The 25,942-nt window shown below is 38.6% G+C and overlaps 1 protein-coding gene across 2 annotated transcripts in view; it reads left to right on the top strand.

The window, feature by feature from the left end:
- Window positions 1–12,018, top strand: part of EGF (epidermal growth factor) — an 89,541-nt gene extending 77,523 nt beyond the window's left edge. For both annotated transcript variants that reach the window (XM_019741968.2, XM_019741967.2), the window contains 4 exons: window positions 1,928–2,095; window positions 5,437–5,554; window positions 8,340–8,445; window positions 10,960–12,018. In XM_019741968.2, the coding sequence (XP_019597527.2) occupies window positions 1,928–2,095; window positions 5,437–5,554; window positions 8,340–8,445; window positions 10,960–11,210 (643 nt within the window). In that variant the 3' untranslated portion in view covers window positions 11,211–12,018. The remainder of the gene's footprint in view (window positions 1–1,927; window positions 2,096–5,436; window positions 5,555–8,339; window positions 8,446–10,959) is intronic.
- Window positions 12,019–25,942: the final 13,924 nt, after the last annotated feature.

The raw sequence follows: 25,942 nt of genomic DNA, 5'->3' as shown, positions 1-25,942 counted from the left end.
TAGCTTTGAACCAACGCACAGCTTCCTGGGCACGTCTTCTCCAGACCACAATCCCACAGCACTGGTGCTGTGAAATGTTTCATGAAAAAAGGGTCGTGTGGTCAAATCATTTTGAAAAAGGCTGCACACTCTAGTGTTCAATTCTTGATTCATGGTACACCACATCATGTGATAAAGGCTTGTTGACCTTTATTTAGTCCGGAATTTATTGAAATTATTGAACCATAGAAACTGAACCATATTTGGCCAGGGAATCTTTTGTTTGGTTTAACAGAAGAACTCATTAATAACCCAAAGAACTAGTAGTATGTGCCCACCCTTATCAATTTGTGAACTCACATAGGCTCTGATTTGCCCACCTGCCTTGGCCTCCAGGACTCTTGCCATGTAGTTGTTATATTCCTCAAGATCCTAAAATCTCTGAGAGGCGTGGCTCATTAATATCCAACAATTTAAAAATGTTCACTAGGCATTGATAGTAAATGTCTATAACCAAAGATAGCTAGCATTAAAACAGTATCCAGAAAATCCTGGAATCACTTGATAGTCTTTTATGCTGCCTGCCTTCAGATCTTTCCATCTCTTGCATGGTCAGTTCTAGAAGAATAACTTTTCAGAGATGCATGTTGCTTAAAACCCTTTTTGGAAGCAGCCCATTGTTGTAGTAAGAACACAGGCTTTGAAATCAGGGAACCATTTGAGCAGAACCTGTCATTCATGAGCTGCATGACCTGGTACAAATTGTGTAACCCCTTTGAGCCTCACTTTTCTCATCTGTAAAATGGGAATATGTCATCGAAAATAAAATGAGTAAAAGTACCCCACACAGTGTCGGACAAATAAATTGCTTAACAAATGCTAGATCCTTCCCCACCTATCTCTGACTCTCCAAAGCTCCTATAAGCAAGTCAAGGTAGAACTATGGCAGAATCTACATCTTCTGGAGTTTCATCTAAAGCTTTTCCCATGCTATCTCTTTCCACCATAGGGACTGGTATCAGTTCTCTGTGTATTCAGTCCTTCAGGTCCATTTGGAGTAAGGTGGGGCCATGAATAAATGGATAGTTAGTTGATCCAGGGCCAAATGGGAGAGATTCCTAACAAGTGAGCATTACAAAATATTTAATAGGATTTTTTAAAAAGATTTATGCTCTTGTGAAGAATTATAAACTACAGTTTTTCTACCCAAGATCCCGATAGTTTCTAGAAGCATGCTTCCCAGTAGATGGCAGCATTGTTTCATTTACTTTCATCTAAAGATTCACACTGTTGGCTGTAGTAATTCTAGTAACAATTTCACTAATGAGGCAGCCGGATGTTTGCCGGTGAATGCCTCTTTTTTCCTTCATTTAGTTTTTCTCCCTTGAAGAAAGTAGGCAGATGCTGAGAGCTTTTCTCTTGGGCCTGTGATGATTTTAAAAAAAGGAAAAGAACAGAAGAAATGTTTCCTCCATAGACTAGGCTTTCTTTTTCACATTATTTTATAGCTTGGTCTCAAGTGAAGGACTCTGCTTTCAAATTCTTCCTTCCTTTGAATTTAGATTTCATTGCAATCTGACCAAACATTTGTTCAAAAACTCTCTTGGCTCTTAGGGCAGAGTTGCTTTGTGTTGGTCTTAAAGGTAGCTCCTCAGGATTTTAGCCTAAGAGTGATTGATCTTTAATCAATGTTCTGCAATGCCTTACAGAGGCAGCATGCAAATAATCCCCCATCAATCCCAGGGCAAACAGACAAAAGGGGAAGTCCATGCAGCATTAACTTGTAAAGCAGATTGCTTTCAGCTGACCTCTAATGGATTTTCCATGTGCTTCCAAAAAGCTGAGTCTGGAAATGCAGAGGTTGAGAAGCGGCTGGATATTGAGTCTGAAACATATAGGCGTTTTTCGCCAGGGCTTACAGCCGACCTCTGTTTGTGTGTTGTCACAGCTGTGTCTTCGGCTACGTTGGAGAGCGATGTCAGCACCGAGACTTGAAATGGTGGGAACTGCGCCATGCTGGCCACGGCCGGCAGTGGAACATCACCGTGGTGGCCGTCTGCATGGTGGGGCTTGTCCTGCTGCTGCTCCTCGGGCTCTGGGGCGCTCACTACTACAGGTGATGCTTTCTTCCCAGTGGCGCTTTCAGCCTCTTTCTAGCCCCTCCCAGGAGAACCCGGCCTCCTTCAGAGGAATTTCTTCTACACCCTTGCTACACGTAAGAAGCGGAGTAACCGTTAAAGAAAACAACAAATGGTGCAGGATTCCTGTGTTCTGAAACATCAATAGTTTTCCTCTTGTTCCATTCCAGTCTTTGTGCACACACCCCTGTAGTGTATGGGGTTGTTATTTAATAATGCATTTTTGTACTCTGCCTTTTTTCTTCACCCACTTACCATCACCTGCTCTTTCCCCATAGCCTGCATAACTGTCATTTTTTTTTCATGATTGCCCTCCATTGGGTTGATTTCCCACAAAGTATTAACGTTTGATCAAGAAAAATCAGTATCTTCCCCAACTTTGAAGGACGTTTCTGGTCCTTGGATTTTGTTGTTTTCAGTAATTTCAAGTTAAAAGTTAGAAACTGTAGAACAATATTTATACATTTATTTTTTTAAAAAATTAACACTACATTAGGGTGAAGGTATAAGCATCACACTGCTCATTTTCCATTTTCTTAAAAAGTAGGACAGCATCCTCCACCCTCCTTAATATTGAAAAACATTTTATGTACTGCGACAGTTTGTGCCGTACAAAATCAGTGAGTCATAACTCTTTGGGGCTGAAAGTAACTTTATTGAATTATCTAATTTGATCTCATCATTTTATGGCCAAAGAACCTAAGACCCACTTAACTAATAGGTTCAATTCTCTGGGAATATATGGAATACCTACCACCATCCGCTGTTAAAAATCCAACCACACTTACTAGTTCTACACAACCACTCGGTGGCAACTGTCTTGTATTATGGAGAACTCAACGTATCATCCAGCATCTAAAACCCTGCTATACCCTAGTGTAGTTATTAAGAGCACAGGCTCTATAATCGTACTGCATAGGTTCAAATCCCAGTTCATGTTTAAATAACATCAGGCATGTCATCTATTATATTCATTAATTTCCTTTGCTATAAAACAGAGACAAGAGTAGTACTAAAAAGTTGTTGGGAGATTAATTGAGTTAATCTAAATAAAGAGTTTAGTGTATGTCTGGCATATAGGACTTTATAGATGCTATCTGTTGTTATTATTATGATTTTCCATGAACTATAGTCTTCCCCCAAAGAGTCACTTGTTCCAAACCTTTTTCCATCTGTAGACACAAGATTCTCAAGCACAACTTGAAATTTTAATTCAGAGGTCCATCAGTAACCATTGTATTAATACTTTGTAGCCTGATATTCAATCAATATCTTGGATGTCTGTAGAAAAAATGTTGAATAATCAATGCTTCATCTCATTAGACAGAATGCCAAAAGAAAAGTAAATGCTTGGTAAATAGTGTAGAAAAAAAATGGAACAAGAAACTCAAGTTTATGTGTGCCATAATTATTAAGCATTTTTTTCTTGCTCTATGCACTGTGGAATAGTAAGTATGTTTTATGCTCTGTTGATGTTCTTCAGAGCTCTGGATTGAATGCCAAAAGCCAATTGCTGGCTTTTTTGACTTAGAATTCAAAGACCAGCTCAGCTGAAAGATGACTGTAGATTTTATACACAAATAAGTATGTCTTTAGCCTCTGACACTCATATGCATAAAATCAAAATTGATAAGGACTACTTCTTCAAAAAGAAAACTCATCACAATCCTTGTTTTTCTTTTTGCTGAAATGCACCAGAGTTGTGAGGTTCTTTCTGAACAAATCTATGGTTATTTACCGAGCAGTTCTGGTCAGTGGAGCTGCTTACCCCACCACAAATTTTCAGCTGTGACTTTTGACTGCATTTGTACTGTAACTGTATCAATTCTGATAAAATTAAAACTGCCAGTCCAAATATTGCCATGCCACTAAAATATGCCAATAAATACAGCTCTAGCATTGAGTTTTTAAGTTAGGCACGTGAAGTGACTTTTTTTTAAAGAGATAGAATCATTTAATCCTTTCTTTGTATCAACTCTTCCCTGTTTTGTCTAGATTGTTTGACACTATTTGTCTTGTATATCTCTCAAAAGATTACTGTTTGTGGAATTAAATAATTGTTAAGGTATTGTAATATTATTACTTCATAAATCTAGATTTCTTGGAATGACCCACTAGTTAGAAAATCAAGATGAAATAGTCTGTTACAAACTGCAACTTTGCAACTTTGGAACTGATTATATTAGCCTCTTGCTTCAGTTTTTCCTTGATGCCTTTCATTAAAAATAATAATAACCCACACCATTTCCTGCTATTAGTTATTACATTGAATTCACACCTCCTGGGACAGGGCTTTCACAGCAGCCCCTGCTTCCTATTGCAGCCTACTGGACAGAGGTTTGCTCTCCTAGAGAGAATTGGGCTGCTGTGGGCCCAAGACAGCAGTGCTGTTTTGGAATCTGGCTGGTGATTTTCACCACCATGCTTCCTTCGTTGCCTTCCCTATATGGCTGCTCCGTACATTATGTACCTGTCTCTCTTCCTCTAGAGGCCAACGCTTTGAGCACGAGGATCCCACCTTAATGCTAGATCTCCCTGCCTTTCACTTTTCCCCTCTAGTGCATGACACCATGCGTTATATTGACTTAGTGCTTAATGTTTGTTAAACAAATAAGTATTTGTAAAACTGGATTTGGAGTCAGGAGACCTAGTCTATTTCTTGGTGTGGCAACTGTGTGACAGTATGCTCTTGGGTCTTCCACTCCTTGCGTTCTTGCCTGTAATGCCCGTGAACAGGATTGCAGAGGGCCAGTGGCATTGCGTCATTATAACCCAGCTCCTGGGCTACCCCTGCTAGGTATGCATCTTGGGTGAGTCACTGCCATCTTGCAGCCCCGGGGCTTCACTTGTAAATGTAGCTAATATAGTGTGTGTCACACAATTGCTGTGGTACTGTTTCCATAGACCCTCATCTCCACCAAAGTCTAAGTCCATTAGGGTGAGATTTTGTTGTTGTTTTTCCATGGCTCTATCTCCAGTACTAGGACAGTGCCTGGGATATAGTTAGTACTCGATAGATACACCCATGAATGAATGCATGGCTCCCCACTCCCTCACTTGTGTCCCTACCCCACCCGCCTCGCATTTCACCGAACCTTGGGAAAAGTGAAACATTATCTGGAAATTTCTATAGAAAATATGCCTTAAAAAAAACAAACTTATGTTCCTGGTTTTTAAAAATATTTCTTCTCTCCCATGCATTTTAAGTACCTAAATTTCAATAGCAAACATAATTGTCCCTGACCATCACTGAGTGGGTTACTGTTTTCTTTTGTTTTGTTTTGTTTTGAGATTATCTCCCATTTTGTTTTTACTGCAGGACTCATAAGCTACGATCAAAAAATCCAAAGAACCCTTATGAAGAGTCGAGCAGAGATGTGAGCGTTAGCAGGCCTGCAGACAGAGAGGCTGCGATGTCCTCCTGCCCCCAACCTTGGGTAATGTGACCAAAGTACATGAAGCAAGAAATTGGCCTTATATTAATCCCAGTTCGTTTTTTTCTCGTGCTTCACTGACTTCAGAGACACTGAAATCTGTTATAGCTTTCAGCTGGTGTTAATGTTAGTCAACACCACAATAACTGGGGCGGTCCTGGGTGGATGGTGGGGTTAGGGGAACTCTGCCCTAAATTAATGAGGCAGGCTAAAATAGTGCCAAAATATAATGGCACACAACATTTATGGAATCTTTTTTTCTATTATGTAGTTTTTTCTTGTAACTTAGATTTTAATATGTATGTGAAAAGTCTCCCGATTTTCAGGTGATTCCCCTTCAGATGGGTGTCTTAAAAAGCCAAGATTATGCTCCCAATCTTCATATTTCTTTTCTTAGAAACATGTTAAGTCCCTAAACTTCAGCAGCAAAATAGTTGCCAGATTAGCAAATAAAAATACAGGACACCTAGTTAAATTCATACTAATACTGAAAGTTCTAATTTAAATTCAAATTTAACCATGTGTCCTGTATTTTACCAGGCAACCCTGTGTACTCGAGTTCAAAACGCTTCATAGCTCACCCCTTCAGGAATTGGTGCTAGAACACTAGAGGGCAGACTTGGGACAGGCTAAACTCTCTTGAAACTTGGAAGTTTTGTTTCCAGAAACCTGTCGGAGATAACATGACTGGTTCTCTGTGTGCTGTTGGTGTTATTTGTGGGATATATTGTGGGAGAGGCTGGAATATATGGTAGGTCCATGGGGAATTTAAACCTGTGGGCAAACAGGGAGAAGGTTATTAGGGTGAGGTCCTGGATGGGGAAAGGCAACATCATTTCATCCATTCCCCAGCCTCCACTTCACGTGCATTCCCAGAGAATAGCTTTCCTGTAGCTACACTTTTGACTAAGAAGGAATCATCTGTCGCTGCCTGTTATAGGTATTCAGCATATACTTATTTTGGGGTTGAACCTGAATATGGAAATACAATAAACAATGTGAATTCTGGCCTTACCTCCCACCAATCGGCTGTCTAATTTTCAGCAAGTCACTTAATCCTTGTTTCCTCTCAGGACACCAAGGGATTTGGATTAGATGAACTCTAAGATTCCTTCTGTCTCTAGAGATTCCATAAGTGTGTGATTCTGGGTGGGCGTAGCTATAGGATGTCCTCAGTTCTTGGAGGCCTCATGACTTCGTGGACTTCTAAATGATCCACATTGCACTTGCCAGTCTATATGGCATTTCATTCAGGTTTTGGTAGCAGGTTTAATTCCTCTTACTTAAATCTTGGGAGAGAAGAAGACACACAGTCTGCGTGTATCTAGGTTTTTAAAAAAATCAAAAACACTTGCCGCTGTCATGAGCAACTTGTTGGCTCAGAGCTGTGTTCAGCAGACTGGGGCTGCCGAGCTCAGCCCTTCTCATTGTCATAACTGATGCCGACACCAACTGCTACGGCAGACATTAGCGAGAGCAGGAGAGAGCTGAGTACCCAAACTAGGAGGAGAAGCAGCAGAAACAAATCTGGTTCCATCAGCTGCCATCAACATCTCAGCCCAGAATTCAAGGACCTATGTTTTCTTCTGACAGAGAGACACGTGGTTGGAAAATTTGCAGTGCAGAGGACCGCATTTGGACTTAAGCCAAAAATAATGGGCACCTGCCCTTAAACAGTGGGTCATGAATTGATTTTGCAAAATGTTGCTGTAGGGACACCATTAATGAGAAGGAAGGTGATTTGTGCTGTGAAGAAAAAGAAAATGAGAACACGTGTTCAGGGAATCCACCCTTCCATGATCAACGCTCCTCTCCCCAATCGACCCCACTCATCCTTTTCTACACTTCCCTCAAAGAGAAATACGAGCACATTTTTTTCCATTCCCTTTTTCTCATTATATTTCTGAGTTACGGGCTCCTTCCTACCTGGGGTTGCAGAGGGGCGGGAGGGGCGGTAATTTCTGAACCAATGCAGTATGATTAGCCAAAACCTTGGGCAGTCCCTCCTCTGAGTCACTGATGAGCAGGGAAGGACTTCCTCAAACTCCATCCTTTATCCTGGAGCCTGGAGTAAATGCTTTTCTTTCCTTTTATCATTGATTGATTTTAATATCTAATTCATCTGGTGTGAATGTGAGCCAGTGAACTCTGGTCAGCCTGCATTGCCAAGTGCCTGATCAATTGTGGATAATACAAATAACGACAAAAATAACCATTTTGTTGACCAAAAAGAAATGCTGTTTTCTGGGCATGCTTTTAGAATTCCAGTTCCCAAGCTGTTCAACCATGAAAAAGCACTTGGGGGAATCCCTGCAAATAGTAGTTGCATTATTAGTTACTATTACCCACGAATAACTCCAAATTACTCAGAACTCGGCAGCATGTTTAAATGAATCTTATTAACCGAACACACACAAACACATTTGAAAAGCTGGGGCATGTACATAGATGAGATATTGTTTTTCTGGCCTATTGGCAATGCTTACAACACTTAGGGAATTCTTGGATTGCTTAAAGTAACACAGAAGACCCCTGAGATCCATGATCCAGAAGTTGGGATTCTAGAATCAATAGATGGGGCCTGCTTGCTTTAATAGAGAGTAACATAAGGTTGCTAATCGAAAGCTGAATTTTTTATTAGCTAGAGAGACACATTTGACTGGGCCTTTCTCTCAGCTTTTGCCTTCCATAGGGAGAACGTGAAGTTGTAGACTTCATAGATTTCATGTATGTTGAGATAACTTATGAATCGCAACAACGTCCTTTCTCTCCCTTTTATTCTCTGTAGTTTGTGGTTATAAAGGAACATCACAACCTCCAGAATGGGAATCACCCTGTGGCCCTCCAGGACGGTCAGGCAGCAGATGTGGGCCAGTTTTTCTCTCCGCAGCCCGGTAAATGGTTCTTGTTACTGGATCCTGAATGTTTTCCTGAATGTGAAAAGTCTCACCTAGGCACAGAAAAAAATAGTTTAATTGTATAAACTACGTGAGCAGCTGAGCTGTGCTGGAATGCCATTGAGCTTTAGAGAAAGGTATTTGGACCAGATTCCTGTCTTCGTGAGGTTACCATGTTCACTCAAAACTCTGGTCACATAGCAGTCTGCTACATCACTGTGAGCAAGCACACAATGAGTGACTCCTTATTTTGAACTAAGCTGGGTTTTGAGGTCATTTTTGGGGTTTGGATTTATATCGGTAGCTATAGGTATAGTTCCAGGGAAATTGTCAGTGACTCCAAGAAAATGTGTTCCATGTTTTAGTAGGAAAGTTTCCTGTGAATTTAAGTTTATCTGGCAGTTCTCCTAAGGATTGGAGAATATTCAAGTCTTATCAGGGGCTGGCACTCAGCTTGATGCCTGGCCATCTATGCAGTCCAGCCAAGCCACTGCAAGAAGGGCCATAAAATCAATCCAGGTCCTCAGGCTGTTCTGGAACTCAATCTGCCTCAGGTAGAAATGGAGTTAGATATACTTTGACATAATACTTTCGACATAAGTTGCATTATGATGAACCTCTTGGGCTTCGGTCTCAGATGTCACAAGTCATAACTTGGTGAAAAAGGTTGAATATGATTTATATCGTAAGCCTTGAGAAAGGTTCAGAGGAACTTTCAGCCAACAAAAACAGTTCCTCTGCGGGTGAGAGGGGTATTAGTGCACTTGCATTTTCCGATGTTTGCCCTTCAGAGATATGCGTATTACTATACTGTCCCTCTCAGGTTGCCTTGTAGAGAGAATAGAGGCTTCTTATCTTGAAAAACTCACTCTAAATTCACCTCTCATACATATGCTGCCATGTAACCCAAATTCAGTAGAACTCTATTTCCCATTTTGAGGAAGGCCCTGGATATTAAGGTACATTTAAGAATTGAATATTAAAAGTACAATAAATATTATAGTGTTATATATACTGTTACCAGTTTTATTACCTCGATAATGAAACCATTTAGCATTTTCAAAAGTTGCCTGGTTTGTTGTGATTAGTAGCATTATTAGGAAGTACGAGGTCAGACAATTAAGTTCACGAATTTTTTGCAACAATGTTGCTATCCTTTTTTGATATCACAGGGATTATTCATTATGCAATTGTACCAACTGGACACCAACCAAGTTTACTATCTGGAAGTACTGAAAAGGCTATGTGAAAAAGTTAGATGACCTGAACTTTTTGCCAACAATTCATGGGTCTTGCATCACGACAATGCACCAGCTCACATGGCACTGTCTCTGAGGGAGTTTTTAGCCAGTATTGGAACTGCCTCCCTGCTCACCTGATCAGGCCCCCAATGACTTGTTTCTTTACCCAAAGATAAAGGAAATACTGAAAGGAAGACAGTTTGATGACATTTAGGACATCGAGGGTAATACAATGACAGTTCTGATGGCTATTCCAGAAAAAGAGTTCCAAAATTGCTTTGAAAAGTGGAGTAGGCACTGGCTTCAGTGCACAGCTTCCCAAGGGGAGTACTTCGAAGGTGACTGTAGTAAAATTCAGCAATGAGGTGTGTAGCACTTTTTCTAGGATGAGTTCGTGAGCTTAATTGTCAGATCTTATAATGGAATGTCTTATAGTTACATACTGCTTTTTCTTGAAGACCTAAAAATACATAATTCTTTATTATAAAGGTAATCCACTTCAGAGGCACATATAATATAATTTTGCAAGTTAATCAATAGCACAATTATTGGACCAGAGTGTGGTTAAACTCAGAAAAGCTAAGGACTCAGCTGAATACTCAGGAGTAGATTAGAATATCTCTCATTTTGCTCACTCTGCTGCAACCAGTTTGACCCATTCTCTGTGGACCACTCATATAACTGTCTCCCAATATGAGTGATCACATCTCGATCACATCCAGCTGTCTCATAAATGCCTGTGGTGAACGTATACACAGAGATTGGAAGTGGGGAGATACAGTGGAGAATGAGATAAAAAATCAAGATTGGCTCTTAGCCAATTCCTTCTCTGCTCCTGGAAAAACCATTAAAATTCAGGCTGTACTAGTGGTAGGCCTATAGAACCATATTCATTGACCTCAGCCAACATCAATTGGTGCAGGTTAAGTACAGAGCACCACATGAGGAGTGGAGGACCATGCTAGGGGATAGGAATGTAAGTTTGTTCAAAACCTAAGCTCTGTTCTCAAGTCATTTTATGGTCCAGATGGGGAGAGAGGACATACACAGAGAAAGCTAAAGAGCAAAGTTGGGTAGTAGAGTCCTTTGAATCATCTTAACCAACCAAGACTGTTTTAATTTTTAAAAAATTGGGACCAGAATGGTTTGGGAATGGGTTCATTTTGTGTCTCATATTTCAGGCCTGTTCTCCAACCACTACAAGTAGGGTCTCTCTTGTTAGACATTGTGAATGATGTGAATACTGAAATTTCTTTTTTCTTTTGTGTAGGGTCAGTGCAACCAGCATCATGGAGGAAGGAGCCCCAGATGTGTCTGGGCACAGAGCAAAGCTGCTGCAATTCACCACCCAGTGATAATGGCTCTGGTCCCCAGAGAAAGGAGTGTAGCTTTTCTCTCCCCTCCTATGGGGTGAGGCCCATTGTTGTGGGGGTTGAGAAGCCCCATTCTCTCCTGTCAGCTAACCCATTATGGCAACAAATTGCCCTGGATTCACCATACCAAAAGGAAGTGACTCAGTGAAAGCTAGAATTAAAAAGGAAGTTAAAGAAGAACAAACTGTATGAAGCAAAGAACAAACTTTGTTTCAAAAAGTAGAGGGAAAATACAAATTTTGCCTCCATAATTTCTACAACTAATCACCTGATCAGCATCCTGAAAACAAATATGTATTGTGCTTTTGCTTCTTCCTTCAAGAAGTCCCACTGCAGATTTTCAAGTTAGAGTAACGGAGAGAACCACTGTGTATCTCATTAGAAATCAAATGGGGGAATTGTGCTTTATAAACTGTGTTGTCTTGAATCAGCAATAGCTCCCCCCTTGCTACCCACCCCTCATTCCCAGAAGAAATCTAAGGTTAAAGCAGGCAGTCATACTGGTTTGATCAGTTATAAAATAATTTCTTTTATTTGGACAGAACATTTAGCTCAGTATCATGAAATGGTTAGAATATTAAAATTACTGTATGATACATTGTAGGTATTTAACTTATCATTGGTGTGGTCCATGCTGGTAATTATACAGAATGAATTATGATAAATTAATGAACCTGATTTCTTCAGAATTAGATGGTTTATTTTTTCTATTTTAAAATCTTTAAATGAAAATATTTTTAAAATATTACCCAAGAGACTTCAGGGTTTCTTAGTCCTTATATCCTTCCCCCCCACAGAAGTTTTTTGCTAATGAAAATGGTAAAATCCCCTTTTATGTGTTTGCACAGAATTTTTACTTATTTTCAAATATGAGATTGTAAACAAGTTGCAGATTTATTTTCATTATGACTAGCAATCAAATCTTCTAATTGAAATAAAATCATCATAAAACATGATCATTTTATTGTATACCTGGTTAAGTCATAAATTATAGTTTATGGGGATGTTAGAGTTGAACCAAAGTGAATCACCAAGCTCGCTATTGTTACTTCTTAAAAAAAAAAAAAAAAGAAAGAAAGAAAAAAGAAATCTCTTTAACTTTATAAATTTCACAAGGTGTTCTAAATAAATTTCATTGTTGCAGCCCAGACATTGTTACTACAATTTGCACAACCTAACACAGGCACTGGGGATGGTTCAAGGTTTTGGATTGTTCAGTTCCCTTTGTTCATCTTTTTTTTCATTTCTCTTCAACTCCTTGGACTTTGGTTATACCAGAAGTCAGCGTGAAAAGGAATTGAAGTACATCTCTTCAAGTGGATACTCCTTAGAAATTTTGGTAAAGGTTTGGTGGTGGGGAATATAACCTATATTAGTTAAATATTCAGTATGCCTCTTTTCATCCGTTAATTTAGATATTCCTGTATTCAGTTTTACTTTAATGGACTGTTGATACCCTGGATGATCAGAAGACCCATCTTTTATTTCTGATGAGAGAACTGACCTCAGAAAAACAATAGTCATAGTTTTCCCAATTATGGAAAAATTATATTCCTTAGTGTGAATGTTTTTTCCTTCTTTTAAAAGGGAGGATTTTTGAAGCTTTAAGGGTTCAGATTGTATTTTTTACTTTAGTGCTTCATTCTTTTAGGATTTCAATGATAACCAAAGAGATGATATGAGGCCACAAAAGCCCAAAACATAGCATTACCCTTGAACCAGGAAATCCCCATTTACTTTGAGCTTGTCAATGAATCTGATGCCTCATAAACTGTCCATGTCCAGTCTTTGACCAGGCTCTAGACCAGTTCCCTCCTTGGTCAAAGTACTAAAGAAAAATAAACTGCTGTTATTCTTTAGTCAACAAGTCACCCTGAAGAGGTAGCTTCCTTTCTTGTGGCTCCAAAACTCCACCAGAAATAGCCTCCTTTAAAAACTTAGTTTTAGAAAAAACATTTGCATCTCAGATATTTGATTTGCATGTTTTCCAGACTGAATATTCTTATTCTCTAATTCTCATGATCTCATTGTGCACAATGCCTGATTGTGATTCTATTTGACTAAATGTCACCTAGTACATGTAAAATGAGTGTTTTGCCCTGTTTTCTGGCACCTAATGAAGGCTTGATACACTGCATTCTTTTGAAACCGTATGGATCTAATTTCACCTCGTAGCCTTGATTTCCAACTGATATCCTTTTTGTGTGTATAAATAATTACTTTGTGATTCGTGAAAATGTGTTAGAAACACTAAATAATAAATCCTTAAAACAAACAAACAAACAAGAGAAACAAATGAGAAACAGAAACTCATAGACACAGACAATAGTTTAGTGGTTACCAGAGGGTAAGGGGGGTGGGGGGTGGGAGATGAGGGTAAGGGGGATCAAATATATGGTGAAAGCAGAACTGACTCTGGGTGGTGAACACACAATGGGATTTATAGATGATGTAATACAGAATCGTACACCTGAAATCTATGTAATTTCACTAACAATTGTCACCCCAATAAATTTAAAAAATAAATTTAAAAAACAAAAAACAAAAAAAAAAAGAAAGCCCAAACCAAACAAAGAGACTGGGAGAAAGGGAAAATATCTCGGTCAATTTAAGTACCTGTGACAAGCAAGATTGTATTGTTTTATTTTACATTTTCTTCTTTTTTGAAGTCCTTAAATGAGAAATGCTTCACTGCATTGTTTCATACTGAGCTCTTTAGCCTGGGGCCTGCCTGAAGCAGAACACTTTGCTATTTGAAACTTGGCAGGGTTTCTGTAGCTAGTAGCCATATGGCTAGAAACAACACAGCTCAATAGGAAAATATGGGAGTGATTAATGTAAGATTAGATATCCATCATGTATCTGAAACAGAGACTTTAAGAGCCTATACATTCCTAAACAGGAAAATTTCCTAGTTGGTGGTCATTTCCCCCCCAGTGAATGTTTGGCCCTTCTGACGTGGTTCAGTTTCCATTTCTGGCAGACCAGAAACGTTAAGATGTGTTCCCACTCAATAATCAAGTCTTCAGGAGGCATTCTAAACTAAGAGCTGTAAATCCCAGATTAATGCCTAAATTATTTGGGCTCTTATTTTCTCATTTATACCACTCGTCTGCCAAAATAATGAAAGTATAGTAAAACTGTTACTCAGAATTTTAAGGAATCATTTTGGACATTGAGCCAAGTGGTTGCATCTTGGTCTCTTTAGCTCTAACATGACGTTTCCTTTGTGTGAAGCAACTTAAAGTCACAGCAAGCACCAATAGAAACTAAGGTTTTATTTCTGCCACTGAGATTTGAGATGCTCAAGGCCTTACTGCTTTCAACACCATATATTCTTTTATCAAATTGGATCTCCCACTTTCTCTGCCATTGTATAAAACATGTTGAGCATAATTATACATTTTATTGATGACATAAGAGCTTCATTACACATCATGATATTGTGATGATCAGAGCTCCTTCACTGCGTCTTAAAGGTCTTTAGACTTTGAGTCCAAATATGTTAACCTATTATTTTTATTACTTTTCTTTTGGAAGCGCAAACTGTCAGCTCTCCTGCTTCTCATTATCTTCCATAGAAGCTCCTCATCGTTTTCCTTGTTGCTTCTGTTTTGTAAACTTGGTGTTTAGATAACCAAGCAAGTTAGCACTGCAAATAAAATGAGAATAAACATCTATTGAAGGAAAGCTTAAGAACATTTCCTGAGTAAACTATGGAAGTTTTAGCTCCTAAACTTTTAGCATTGCATCCTTTTATTTTTTTCTTACAGTTCTCAGCTGCATCCTGCAGGGATTCCAGCACAACGCAGTGGTTAAGGAGATGGTCTCTGAAGTCAACAGAGACTATAGTGGTATGACCCCCCATCTATGGCTCTGTTGGTGTTCCTTTTTGGCCTCACCATGTCCTGCATTCTGGTGTGGGGAGCGGGACCAGAGACCCCACATGACACTTAAACATATGTGTTTGGGACATGTCGTTTATTCGGACATGTCGTTTATTGGGACCTGTCGTTATTAACTTTTATGCATTGGATAATGAAAATTAACAAGAACATTAATTAATGACTATATTAATTAATGACTATGAGACAACACTGTGCAGCTTATCCATGCTTACGTAGAGCCAGAAAAAGTAGTTTTTGTTTTTTACCTTTTTTTTTTGTAAGGCCTGGTACTTATAAGCAGAAGAGGTCCTTGAGAAACCATCACAAAGTTTCTTCTGAAAATCTCAGTTCACTTTCATATTCAAATAGAAGCTAAATATCCCATGTGTCACCAGAATAACCACTACGTTCTAGAGAAACTCCTTTGTCTATATATTCTAGTGAGATAGTTGTCTAACATTTGTTGGCAGCTATTAAGCCGAAATAAAAATAACCTGTAGCAATTCTAGTCCGAGGCATATGTCCTAGAGAAACTCTTAATACCTGTATATCTCAAGGCACACAGAAGAGAGTTCATACTGTGTTTCCCCGAAAATAAGATCTAGCAGAACAATCAGCTCTAATGCGTCTTTTGGAGCAAAAATTAATATAAGACCCGGTCTTATTTTCCTATAATATAAGAGTGGGTTTTATATAATATAATATAATATAATATAATATAATATAATATAATATAATATAATATAATATAATAATACCACATCTTATATTAATTTTTGCTCCAAAAGATGCATTAGAGCTGATTGTCTGGCTAGATCTTATTTTCGGGGAAACAGGGTAATAACAAAAACCTGGAGACCACATAAATATCCATCAACAGTGAGTAAGAAATTATTGTATAGTTTTATTATGGAATACTGTATAACCATTAAAATAAGTGAATTATACATGAAAGTAGATTAATCTGAAAAACTTTAATCTGGATTAAGCTGTAAAACAAGAAAGAAAGCTTTACATCCTAAAACAATTTCATTATATAAAGTTTATAAATAGGTAAAACTAAGCAATATATTATTCATGGGTGCAGGCTTAAGTGATATAACTATGAAGGGAATCATTGACAAAAATTCTGGAGGGCAGTTGTCTTTGACACGAGATGTCTTCAGTGATGGTATCCAGGGCTTCTGAGAGCCTGGTAACATTCTATCTCTAAGTCTTAGTGGTGGGCACAGAGGTTTGGTTTTTTGCTTTTAAACGTTTTTGGGTTTTTTTCTGTAAATTGCCCACGTCATACAACAAAGTAAAAAAAAAAAAAAAGTACTTCACTGTTAAAAAAGCGACAGAACACAAATAAATTTTGTCCCTAAATTCTACTGAGCACTCCATGGATTCCAAAGCAGAATTACTCACATTCCTTGCATTAGTCTGGGCTGCGTTTGCTGAACACTGTATCCTTGAAACTACGGAGCATGCATGCTGGATTAACATGTTTCTGAGCTGGGGATTTTCCTCCACGGTTGGAACAGCCTGAAGAGAGGCAGAAAATGCTGTTGGCGGCACACTTTGAACAATTTCAGCAAAAAAGAGAAAGGAGATAGTGGAGGTTATGAGGAAAGAAAGGCTGTGTACAACCTAGGAGGCAATATATTTAAAAAAAATTAAAATCGGGATCTCATAAGAAATTATCTCATTTGGGAATGGTAAAAAATGATGTTCGTAATTATGGTGAGAAGGGGGCTTCAAATTCTGGTGCCTGGATTTGCTTCGATCTTCTGTTCTATTAACAAATCTGACTTTTAGCAATCCATTGTTCAGGTTTTCCTCCTTAACTTTACACATTAAGTGCTGCTTTTCAAATCCTTGTGCAATCTTCTGTGTTTGCTAAATTATTCAACAGATTCATACAGTAACACGTTTGTCCTGAGTGGACATTATAACAAAACTGCATGTACTTCCTGTGTTCATTAGCTAATGGATGGGGATAACTTTTTAAGCAATTAAAATAGAGAGGAGATTAAGATCACGAACGAAAGATAGCAGAAGCTTCAAGGTGCTCTGCCTCTAATGACTTTTTAACCCTCTGCCATGTTAGAACTCATGGAACCAGCTTTGTTCTTTATCATTCCAAACTCATAGATTCAACTTTATCTAGGACTTCAAACAACTTTTTATTCCCTCTCAGTTGTTACCATCTTCTTACCAACTGTCATAAACTCAGCAGAGTTCTCAGAGAATCAGGCAAATGGAAAAATCTGGATGTCAGTGACCACTCAGATCCCTAAAGCAATCACAGCTCATGATCAGAAGCGAGAAAAGAGCCTTTATAATTCCAGCCCTGAAACTGGACAATCTTAGAGATACACATGTTCTAAAGGTCATCCAGTTCCATGCTCAAAGTAGCATTTCCTCTTCCAAGTCTCTGAAGAGGTCCCTTTGCCTTCAGCTTTTGACCTAACACTTGTAGTCCCAGGGAACTTGGTACCTCCCAAAACAGCTGTTATGCCATTGGAGTTGTAAGAAAATTCTTCCTTACAACTAGCCATCTACTGTAATAGCCATCTACTGGACTGGCTCTGACATCAGAGGACCAATGCTTCATTTAATCCTCAAATTATGAGAAAATAGTATCTCTTTGTTTCAATACATACTTTCTGAGAATCCTCCCTCTCATAAGCCATATACCCCTGCTTTTGTTGCCCATTCCTCTACAGATTACATTTTCGGGCTTTTCAGACAGTTTCCAATTATACAGGAGCCTCTCTGTGGAGCTCTGACTCTGACGTGTCAGGGTCCTTTTCAAAGTGAGATGTCCAAACTGAGCGCCATGCTCTGGATGTGGCCCAGACCCTGTGGAGTCCTCTGTGATTTATCTCCCCTTTTACACAAAACTTCCCCAATTTTTTTTAGTTTTGATAAAAGCTCCATCACCCAGGAAGCTCATATAAAAACAATCAGGGGTCATCAGCAGACTCCTACTGAAGCTACTAGCTCTAAAGAAGTGTTAAATCTAATGTTGTCACAGGTCACAAGGCATCCATCCCAGATGTGAAGTGAGAGTTCTCTGGGTCCTAAGACTGGTCAAGATCATAAGGAGTTGGGATCACTCCCTCAGTCCCTGGCCCCAGGGCCTCTTGTCTCTACTTCTTTCTGCTGGTCTGCTCTGCTCTCCCTCTTCTCTTGACAACATGGCCTTTACATGTCCTTGTAACTGGCTTGCCTGCGCTCCAGTGGGCCACGAAACCAACCTAGCCCAAATTTTATACAACTTTTTATTTCAAGTGCTCCCCATTCCATCATCTAGCTCAGTGTCTCACAAACTTTAATGTCCACAAAATCAGTTGGAGAGCTTGTCAAAATGCAAATAATGGTTCCATAAGTCTAGGGTAGGGAGTATACATTTTTAATAAATTCCCAGCTGACATAGATGCTACTGGTCCACAGATCACCCTGAGTAGCAAATGAATCAGAATGCAGCTGATCCAGTTTCCTAATTCCAAATTCCTGGGAAAGGAAATCTGATTATCTGGGTCCTGCTTACCCTGTGTCACACTGCTCCAATCAGCCATTGGCAGGAGAATAGATGGACATGATACAAACATGGCCACTTTGGCTGGCCCTATCAGCAGGAGCTATGGGTGGACTGGGTAGTTCAAAACTCTAAAATACATCTACAGCAGGGGTCAACTAAAACCCCCAGATCGTTATTATAGAAATGGCTCACTAAACCAAATTTTGCATATCTTAAACTTGTGCAATTTTTCTAATGGAAAAGATTCATTTTTCAACATAATTGGTATGGTTCTGATTTCCTTTAAACCCTGTCCATACAGTTAAGATAAACTTGTTTTTGATGTTTGTCTGAGGCTTGTCAAATTAAAATATTCCAGAAAAATATTATGAATTATCTTCTTAAAATAGGTTTTCGTATTTGAGATTGATCAAGAAGTGATCACCGTGATAAGTCCAGCAACCATCTGACATGATACCACACCATCACAATATTATTGACTATATTCCCCATGCTGTACATTACATCCCCATGACTTATTTGTTTTATACCTGGAAATTTGAGCATCTTATTTCCGTTCACCTTTTTCCTTCCTTTTTAAAACTTTTCAATTACAATTGACATTTAATGTTATTTTTATTAGTTTAAGGTGTACAGCATAGTGGTTAGACATTTATATAATTTACGAAATGATCCCCCTGACTAGGCTAGTACCCACCTGGCAATGTACATAGTCATTACTATATTATTTGCTATATCCCCTATGCTGTACTTTACATCCCCATGACTATTTTTGTAACTACCAATCTGTACCTTATAATCCCTTCATCTTTTTCACCCTGCCCCCAAACCTCCTCCCATCTGGCAACCATCAGCTGTTTCCTGCATCTATGAGTCTGTTTCTGTTTTGTTTGTTCTTTTATTTTGTGTTTTTTTTTTATTTCACGTATAAGTAAAATCATATGGTATTTGCTTTCTCTGTCTGACTTATTTCACTTAGCATAATACCTTCCAGGTTCATCCATGTTGTCTCAAGTGGTAAGATTTCATTCTCCTTTTTAGTGGAAAGAAAAGCATGTTTATTCAAAATGAGATTTCATTCTTTTTTATGACCAAGGAATATTTCATTGTATATATGTACCACGACTTGTTTATCCAATTGTCTACTGATGAGAACTTAGGTTGCTTCCATATTTTGGCTATTGTAAATAATGCCTCAATGAACATAGGCTGTGAATGTATCTTTTCAAATTAGTGTTTTGGATTTCTTTGGATAAATACCCAGAAATAGAATTGCTGGGTCATAAGGTAGTTCTATTTTTAATTTTTTGAGGAACCTCCATAACGTTTTCCATAGTGGCTGCACCAATTTGCAATCCTACCAACAGGGCACGAGGAGTCCCTTTTCTCCACATCCTCACCAACACTTGTTTGTTGATTTATTGATGCTAGCCATTCTGACAGGTGTGAGGTGATATCTCACTGTGGTTTTGTCATTTCTTTGATGATTAGTGACATTGAGCATCTTTTCATATGCTCGCATAGTGCTTTCCCATTCCAATTGGCTCCAATGTTTTCCTATGTTCCTGTTCATAGGTAATTTCTAGAGAGTGGAGGACTTGAAGGAGTGTGCAAAGGAGAGAGGAGGACAGGAATGGATGAGACAGGATCATGAGAAAGTTCTCTGGCATGATACAGGGGAGGGTAAAAATATTATTCCAGCTTGGGGAGCTTAAGAAGAAATCCTATAGCAATTCATTTTAGCCCTGGATTGTCAGAGTTGATTCTATTGTTCATTCACTTCTTAAAAACTAGTCCTAGAAAAATTATATGATCCATTTGGGATTTGTAAGAGGTCTTCCATAATTCAGAGAGCTGGCACATTAATTTGATCAGAAACTTGCCTTACTTCCCATCTCTTCATTTTGTCAATTAAGAGGCATAACCACAATGGGTAGATTCATTTTGTATGCAAAGAAAATCAAAGTACTTTCAGAGATTTGTTGGGCCAAGGAGACATTCACCTGGGACCACTTTAAAGATCAGTTTTCCAAACCCATGAAAAATAAATGGAAGTATCCTTGTGTGAGTCTGGTTAGCATCTGTACCACTGCATTATTCATGATCCTGGCCATGTTTGTGGTGTGTCGATTCATCACACCATTTCAACACGAGTTTTCCATTTTTGCCAAATGGTAAATATCAAGACCAAATTCATAGATTCCTTACTCTGGTTTTTTTGGCAGGAGCCTCGCTTGACATTTTTAAGCTATCTGAAATTTATGTTTGGTATAGCCATAGAGGTTTGGCCTCTTCCCTTAGGGGACAATTTGAAGATATTTTCCTAGTCTTAATATTTGATTGATAATTTTTCTTTTTGCATCACTGCCATTTTTTAAATTCAAATAAACTTATCATTAGTCTGTCTAAAAATAGATCTCATTTAGGTAATTAATAAATATGACTTTCATGTAGATATTATATGAAAAAAACGTAGATTTAATTCCTACTCTGTTAGCTTACACACATTTACACAGATATAAAGCAAACAGCATTGCAGGGTTTCTTTCCTAACAGCAATTAATTTATTCATTTTAATGCTAAAGTATGTAAAATGGAAGCTTGCATTTGAATTACAATTCTAATAAACTGAGTCATTATGAATGCCTAATTATTGATAGAATGATTTCTGCATTTTATAGACATCGAACTTTTGGATACCATAGCAAGTAGAAAGCCCATGTGCCATTTTCTTTTCTTCCACAGATTTAACCCATGCTAATAGCTACTCAAACTCTTTCAGACTGCTGAATATTTGTCTTCAGGGTTTTCTTCCCCTTGATCAAGATAATAATTGCCACTACTAAAAAAAAAATAATTCGTTTTGTTTACTCTGACTGTACTCCAAATCTCCTATGCTAATTTGTTTTATATTGATTGCTCTGCTGTTCTAAGCGTTCTCAGTTTCTTCTGATTAAGAACTATTCTTTAAACCTTGTGAATGACTGTCATTAATTTGTCAAAAAAATATTTTAGTCCAAATCACTATTGATGTAGGTTGTCACTGGATTCAAATATTGGATAACTGCATACAACTGAACCTTTCCTGCTGAACTTTAGCAGTATCTCAGGCAATGGATTAAGTGGTGGCACTTATGAAACATATGAAATTCCATAATTGTCAGCTTTAATTTTTTCCATCATGCCCTTAAATTGGAGACATATTTGTGCAGTGACCAAGACTTCCAGAAGTCAAATCCCTCTCTTTTCCTAAAGAATGACTTTCCTGAATGAGAATAGGGCTCATTTACAAATTTTAGTCAGTTGTTCCTTTGTTTCAGAAAAGCTTGGAATTGAGACAAATTGGAGGAAATGTGTAATTTTTGACGTGAAAAGTGGAAAGATTGATATGAACCTAAATCATAAATTTTTCGCTCAGCTTTATAAGCTTAAACAAAGCTGGAATAACGTTCTTTTGCAACTCTAGACGGCAGGAAAAGCAAGTTTCTGCTATAGCAGTGTTTGCAGGCTGTGAACCTGCACTAGTGGTGGGAGGTGAAATGCTTTCAAGCATTTTATGACAACAGTTTATTTTAATGGTTAGATGTTTGCTTTTCATCCAACATTTTATTATGGAAAATTTCAAAATACAGCCAATTCTACACTGAACACCCGAAAACCTACCACCTAGGTTCTCCCACTAGCATTGTACTAACTACCCTTGCTTTATCGAATATCTAACCTTCTGTCAGTCCCTTGATACAGCCGTCAATTCTTTTATTTTTAATGTGTTGCAGATATCGGTGCATTTTTCCTAAGTCCCTTCAGCATGCACGTCACTAATGAGAGTTCTATTTGTTTATAGTTTATTTTTCTACATGAGTAAAATTTACTGAGTATGACAAAATACTTTCATATACCTGTGTAACCCAAACCCTTATAAAAATAGAAAATATTCCTATCACCCCAGAAAGCTCCCTTATGCCTGTTCCTCCTTAATCTCTGTCCTTACCCCCATTCTCAGGCAACCACTGTTCTGATTTTTTCACCATAGAAAAGTTTCCCTACTCTAGAACCTAGAATCAAATAAATGGATTCACATGGTATGTACTCTTTTGTGTAAGTCTTCTTTTACTCAGTCTATTTTTTAATTCATCCCCATTGTTCTACACATCAATAGTTCATTCCTTTATATTGCTGAATAATATTCTGTTATGTGAATACATCACAGTTTGTTTCATTCTCTTGATTCCCATTTTGTAGGCATTATGAATAAAACTGCTATAAACATTCTTATACAAGTCATTTTGTATATAGATATTTTCATTTCTCTTGGGTAGGATTGTATGTGTCAGGTCATAAGGTAGGTATATTTTTTAGGTTTATAAGAAGCAGACAATTTTTTCTAAAGTGGTGGTACTATTTTATATTCCCATCAATGAGTGATTTGGTTGTGCTGGAGTCAATTTTTTAAATTTTATCAGCAATATGAGTATTATTTCACTGTGATTTTTATTTGCTCTCCCAGGTGTTTACTTTTAATACGTTTTAGGAAAAAGATAATTAGAATGTCAAGTCCATGATTTCAGGAATATCAGACTTGAGTAAGAGCTAAATAAAAAATGAGTAAATTTAAGATCAAGTTAAATAAAAATACCAGGTAAATGATAGCGTGGTATATGGATATAGTAAAATTTGTGAAGTTGTTTGTGAATAAGTGAAGTTTGAGAAACACTGTTATAGAGGAGGTCATTTTTAAGACTTTTGCTATTTCCATGGCTTTTTTGGTCAAGTCAAAAAATTCAACATGTGGGCGGCCTGGTGGCTCAGGCGGTTAGAGCTCCATGCTCCTAACTCCAAAGGCTGCCGGTTCGATTCCCACATGGGCCAGTGGGCTCTCAACCACAAGGTTGCCAGTTCAATTCCTTGAGTCCCGCAAGGGATGGTGGGTTCCACCCCCTGCAAATAAGATTGAACACAGCACCTTGAACTGAGCTGCCTCCCGGATGGCTCAGTTGGTTGGAGCACGGGCTCTCAACCACAAGGTTGCCAGTTCAATTCCTCCAGTCCCATAAGGGATGGTGCGCTGCACCCCCTGCAACTAGCAATGGCAACAGGACCTGGAGCTGAGCTGTGCCCTCCACAACTAAAATTGAAAGGACAACAACTTGACTTGGAAAAAAAAAATGTCCTGGAAGCACACACTTTTCCCCAATAAAATCCTGTTCCCCTTCCCCAATAATATCTTTAAAAAAAAAAAAAATTCAACATGTAAAAATCTTAAGAACTTTCAATTACCATTATCCACTACAGAGTCACTGAGCTCTGAGATTAGAATTCAATGTAAACCTGGTGTGAAAAAGATTTTCAGGTATCACCCTTGCTTTTGAGTCCATGCTTTAAACAATCTACAGTGGTACCTCGGTTTTTTAACGTAATCCACGAGCTCTGAAACATTGGAAAACAGCTGACAGCTAGGCCTCAGGATCTTGCACTCAGGGGAAGCTGTGTGACATATTCGACTTCTGAGTCGTGTTCGAAAACCGAAGCATTTACTTCCGGTTTACGGCATTCATAAACCAAAATTTTCGTCAACAGAGATGTTCGAAAACCGAGGTAATACTGTAATTGTATAAAACGGAAACAAAAGAAAACTGTATTACAAAGCAAAATAGCAAGATGGATGGTACCTATTAGAGCCAGTCTGCTGAATTTGTCTCCCACCCACCCACCCGGTTCTGCCACTTACTATAGCAAATTACCTTACTTCTCTGTGCATCAGGCTTCTCATCTATAAAATGTGGGTAATGATAGTATGGAGTTGTGATGAACATATGAGTAAAAACATGTGACGAGCAGATACTAAGTACCATAGAAGGGGCGAGCTATCCTTGTTATTGTTGCAGGAGAACCAATGAGGGAAAAACTGTGGGCTGTCAATATAAAAAACACCCAAACCTGTAGAGAATTTTGAGTTTATTTGAGCCAAACTGACGACAATTGTCAGAAAGCAAAATCTCAAAAAATTGAGAAAATGATCCAGAGAATTGCAGTTTTGCAGCTTATTTTACACATTAGGATCAAAGGAGAAGATGTAAGGAGAGTTACATAGAATCCATTAAGCGGGCAGAAGAAAACAAAATGGGAAAATCTCTGGGATTGGATAAAAAGTGAAGTGGAGAGACAAATACTTCTTTCATGTTGGTGGATACAGGGTAAATAATAACTAACATTTACAGCACATAGAGATAGTATTTGGGGAACAAGATGACAATGAGGGGTTCTCCAGTCCCTGCTCTGGTGTGGTTGGTGTGCCCTTGGGGGTCTAGAAAAGGAGATTACTTGGACATTTCAAAGGTATGTTATCTTAGATGCAAAAAGACAATAGGCAGGCTCACTTAAGGTAAAGATTGACCTTTATCAAGGAAGCTACAGGCCTAGGATGTGACTACCTGCCATAACCCATTTTCAGTTAGAAATTTTTATGTTCAGCCTATCCTACGTGGTTACTTTTGGTCTCTGAGTTTGTAAGGCCTGCCATGTAGGCCTCCCCTGAGCTTGTCATGTTTAGTATATGTCCCCATTTTTGTCCACAGGGCCAAAATATCCAACTGAGGGATGAGGCAGAGAAATAAATATCTCCAGAGTAGAAAGACCTGTGCTTCCTGGAAAGGACACATCTTATCATCCTGGTACTCATTTTCCCTTCTCTGGTACAGCAAATTGCTTTTCCTTAGGGCAACAGCCTTTCCCAGTTCTAAGTGTGGGTGACGCTGACCCCATTCTCAGTCATGTGATCCAGGCCTGGCCAATCTCATCCCTTGGTTTACATTAATTGATTCAGAGATGGACACTTGATCTCAATCAAAATAATACTCCATCATGAGATTTCTGCTAGTACTATTGAGAAAGAGTAACTCCCTTTCTCTGTCAGAGTTATTAAGCTGATAAGACATAATAATGATGCAGCTGTGAGTCATTTTGCCACTCCCTGGGAAGTGCCTGCCTGAGACTGAATCCCACAGAGAGAAATGTAGAACTGGAGACAGAGAGAGGGAAAGAGAGAGGAAGAGGGAGACAAGCAGAGAGGAAGGGGTGAAGGAGGGAGGGGAGAGAGAGAGAGAGAGAGTGCTTAGGTCATTTGAGCAACTGGCTCCAGCTATAATGATCTGACCTTACCAGCATCTGTGGACTAACACAGTACCTTTTTTGCCTAAGACAGTGTGAGTTTGGTTTCTGTCATTTGTGACAATCCTGATGAATACATCTTTTATAATCAAGGGCACATTTTTGCAAGATAATTTCCTTGAGTTAGGGAGACTTTGCTGTGCTAAAGTAAATGTCTTCCTCCCTGAAACTTCAGTATGCGGTTTGTACAGATGATATGGAGACACTGGCAGAGCCAGGTTTAGGAACTCCCCCAACAGATCAGCAGCAGGTTTGGAGAGAAACGATGTCAACCAGTTTATTGTGTAGTAGCTGTGG

Source organism: Rhinolophus sinicus, linkage group LG02 (genome assembly GCF_036562045.2).
Source record: "Rhinolophus sinicus isolate RSC01 linkage group LG02, ASM3656204v1, whole genome shotgun sequence".
NCBI lineage: Eukaryota > Metazoa > Chordata > Mammalia > Chiroptera > Rhinolophidae > Rhinolophus > Rhinolophus sinicus.
The sequence above is the reverse complement of the archived record's forward strand: the minus strand, read 5'-3'. Positions and strand labels throughout refer to the sequence as shown.